General features: G+C 25.6%; 1 protein-coding gene across 1 annotated transcript; it reads right to left on the bottom strand.

Moving 5' to 3' along the window:
• Positions 1-1,614: 1,614 nt before the first annotated feature.
• LOC137828343 (TPD1 protein homolog 1B-like) lies at positions 1,615-2,316 on the bottom strand. Its single transcript, XM_068634866.1, has 2 exons — positions 2,158-2,316; positions 1,615-2,061 (listed from the first exon to the last, which is right to left on the bottom strand). Exons 1-2 carry the CDS (start codon positions 2,240-2,242, stop codon positions 1,748-1,750), a joined length of 399 nt encoding a protein of 132 aa, XP_068490967.1. The 5' UTR covers positions 2,243-2,316; the 3' UTR covers positions 1,615-1,747.
• Positions 2,317-3,269: the final 953 nt, after the last annotated feature.

Here is a 3,269-nt window from a genome sequence, read left to right as displayed (position 1 = left end):
TTGTGTATGTAGATAAGTTTATATTAATTATAAATTCTTAGTTGGCTTAAATTGATGAATAGTGTAAATTATGTAATTAAAATCTAATAAAAAATATTTTCAATATTTTATTTAATAATAATTCATTCGAGATTACTAGTTTTTCAACATATAGTTGAATTATGATTCAATCTAAACTATAATGGTGACCATTATTTTAGCAATATTTTTAAGCATTAAGGTAAGTATATATAATAATTAGTTTTTTTAATATAGTTCTATACTTTTGTTAGTATTTCTTTCATTATTGTAATAAGATATGTATTAAGGTAATATTATTGATGACGTTATCTACATTATTTATATTAAGTTTTTATTAGGTAGGTTACCTTATGAGTTATATGCTTACACAACTTTTTTTATTTTATTTTAGTGGGTTATTATAAACTTATATATTTAACTATATACGAGTTGGGTTGAATTATGTCCGATAAAATGAAATAGTAGATAAATGTATACATACTGTTCATCAAATTATTTAAATAAATTTTTAACTTTTTTTTCCAGCAGAAAATTTTGTTTCACTTTAATTTCAATATTTGTTATAAAACTTTCTGGTAGCTTGTACTATTTTTTTGAGATATTAACTAAGATAATATTTTTTTAAAAACAGTGACTTCTTTAATATTTATTCTTTTTTGTCTTTAAAATGTTATTAAAAAATTTCAACTCTTTCCTATACAAAGACAAACTCAAATATAATACATGGGTCAAAATATAATAACAATAATCAAAATAAAAAGAATTATAAGAACAATTTAAAAAAAAAAATCTATAAAGATGAAACTAAATACAAAAATCTATTATTTAACACTTTGAAGTATGTTTGCAAAACAGTTTTAGTAAGGTTTAATAAGAATTATTTTGTAAGAAATTTATTGTCTTGCAATTAATTGTGAAGAATTTCTGGAAGTGATTTATGAATATGGATTGTTGAGTGTCCCATGGTTTGTTCCAACATACATTAATAATGCCAAAAGGAAAATAGAACAAAAAAAAAAGAGTAAAGAAATTAGTGAATGACAGTCTGTATATTCCTAGATTAGGACCCTTAAATGCCTTATATCCACAAACATAACTCTAACAACATTATAATATTAACTTCCCACAACAATAATTCTCCTCTTCTTTTCTTAGAATTATCAAAACCATACAATAATTATTATCTTTATTAATAAATTCATCCTATTAAACCTATTATTTCCAAAATAGTTCAAATTTATTTTCGGTAATCAATATTTGATAAATATGTTATTTTGGCTATTACCTTTGAATTCATACTATTCACTTGCTATATTTATATATATTTACATACTATACTCGCAAAACTAACTATTAATTTAAAAGTAATATTAAATATTGGGAACAAATTAACATATTTACTAAATATGGAATAAATTATAAATAAAAAAAAATCATCTTTTTAGTACGTTGAAGATCGTATCAGAACTATTTCGAACCTATCCTAACGATTTCGAACTTTTCCTAACGATTTCGAACTTATCTTAACGAGTATTTGTTGGGTTTATCACGCTACCACCATCCCCAATCCCCACGTTTATGCTTTATAAGATGTGTGAATACAAAAACAAGATTACTTGGGAACAAATTTACAAAGTGTTTTGTGTGAAAAAGAGTAAAAAAAAAATGGAAGATATGAAATTTAATATGATGAATTTTGGAAATAGCAAGAAGTGTATGGAAATCCCTATGTGCAAGGACCTATGACAGAGCTTGAAGGGAACATGAGAAAGGGAGGATCCCAGGCATAGGAGAAGTTAACAGTGTCAAAACCCTTCATGGGATTTCCACTGATAAGGAGACAACTATCACCTTCCATGGAAAGAATTGAAGGGTCAATACTTTCTGAGCTCTGAAACCCTTTGCATGATAACTTTATCTCACTCTGTTGGCAAGAACAATTGTTGATCACACTCACGTTCCACTCTGGCTGGCCCCCTATTTCCCTACCACTTCTGCTTGTTCCTATGTTGATGTTGTTCAAGGAACAGTCACAAGAACCTGAAAATGGAAAAGATCATGGTGGAATTGGAAAAGGGTTTGATGGAATTGGGTAGGAATAGAGAAAAAATTGGAGAAGTGAAAGAAGATAGATACCTTTGATGATGATGATGATAAGGGTGAGGAAGAAGATGGAAGTGAGGGAGTTGAAGGTTGTTGTTGTTGCCATGTCTTTGCTCATTGATTGACTCTTATGGCTTTGGTTGTATGAACAAATGCCAAACACCTCTCTATGTTTCAACAATATAAAGCCAACCAAGTGGGTTGGGCCGAATTGGTCAAAATTGCTTTTCATCAAAAATATAAAATTGAGTTCAAATTTTGACTCTGGATTAATTATATAGACATGTGAGTAGGATTTCATTAGGCTGTTCCAAAGGATTTAACTTGGAAGTAAAAATCCCTAAAAGTAGGGTGGTCTTGATTAGAATAGAATCAAAAATTCAACCTCAATCCAAATAATTCTAAACAATTAAATAAAAATTTGTTATGATACGGTCAATATAGTCTCACCTCAATTCAATTCAAGATCAAAATAGTTTAAATACATCTTTCTCTTTTAATTCATCGAGATATCTTCAATTCAATTCAAGATCAAAAGTAATTTAAATACATCTTTCTTTTTTAATCCATCGAAATATCTTTTAAAAACAAAATCAGAGTTAAAATCTCAAAAACGAATATATTTTCTAGAAATAATACTTTAAAATTTTGTAGATATAAATTTAAATAAATGGACTGGATTTGAATTTAAATTCATATTTAAAAAATTAATTTATATTTTCATTAATTAATTTTATATCAATTTCAAAATTGGTATATTTTTTCAAAATCAATTTTAAATCCATTTTTTTATATTATTTTAGAAAAAAAAATAGATTGAAAATTTATTAAATCTTTTGATATTTCAAAATTTACAATTAATTAATAATTTTAAAAAAATACCTTTTTTATATTAGATACATGTTTTCTTTTTAATATATGAGATACATGTTTTATATAGAGCTAGATACATTTCTTGACTTTGAGTATGTGTCACTTCCTAATAAAAGTAATAGTGTATTCCTTTAAGAGTTTGTTGAGAGAAGAAAACATAAATATAAAATTTTAAAATATGTTTTTTTTTATTCTCTCACTAAATCAAATAAATGTAATAAATGATATTATGGAAAAAGTGAGTATAGATATACATGTGTGTCTTATTGGTA

The sequence above is a fragment of the Phaseolus vulgaris genome, chromosome 7, assembly GCF_000499845.2.
Source record: "Phaseolus vulgaris cultivar G19833 chromosome 7, P. vulgaris v2.0, whole genome shotgun sequence".
Lineage (NCBI taxonomy): Eukaryota > Viridiplantae > Streptophyta > Magnoliopsida > Fabales > Fabaceae > Phaseolus > Phaseolus vulgaris.
The sequence above is the reverse complement of the archived record's forward strand: the minus strand, read 5'-3'. Positions and strand labels throughout refer to the sequence as shown.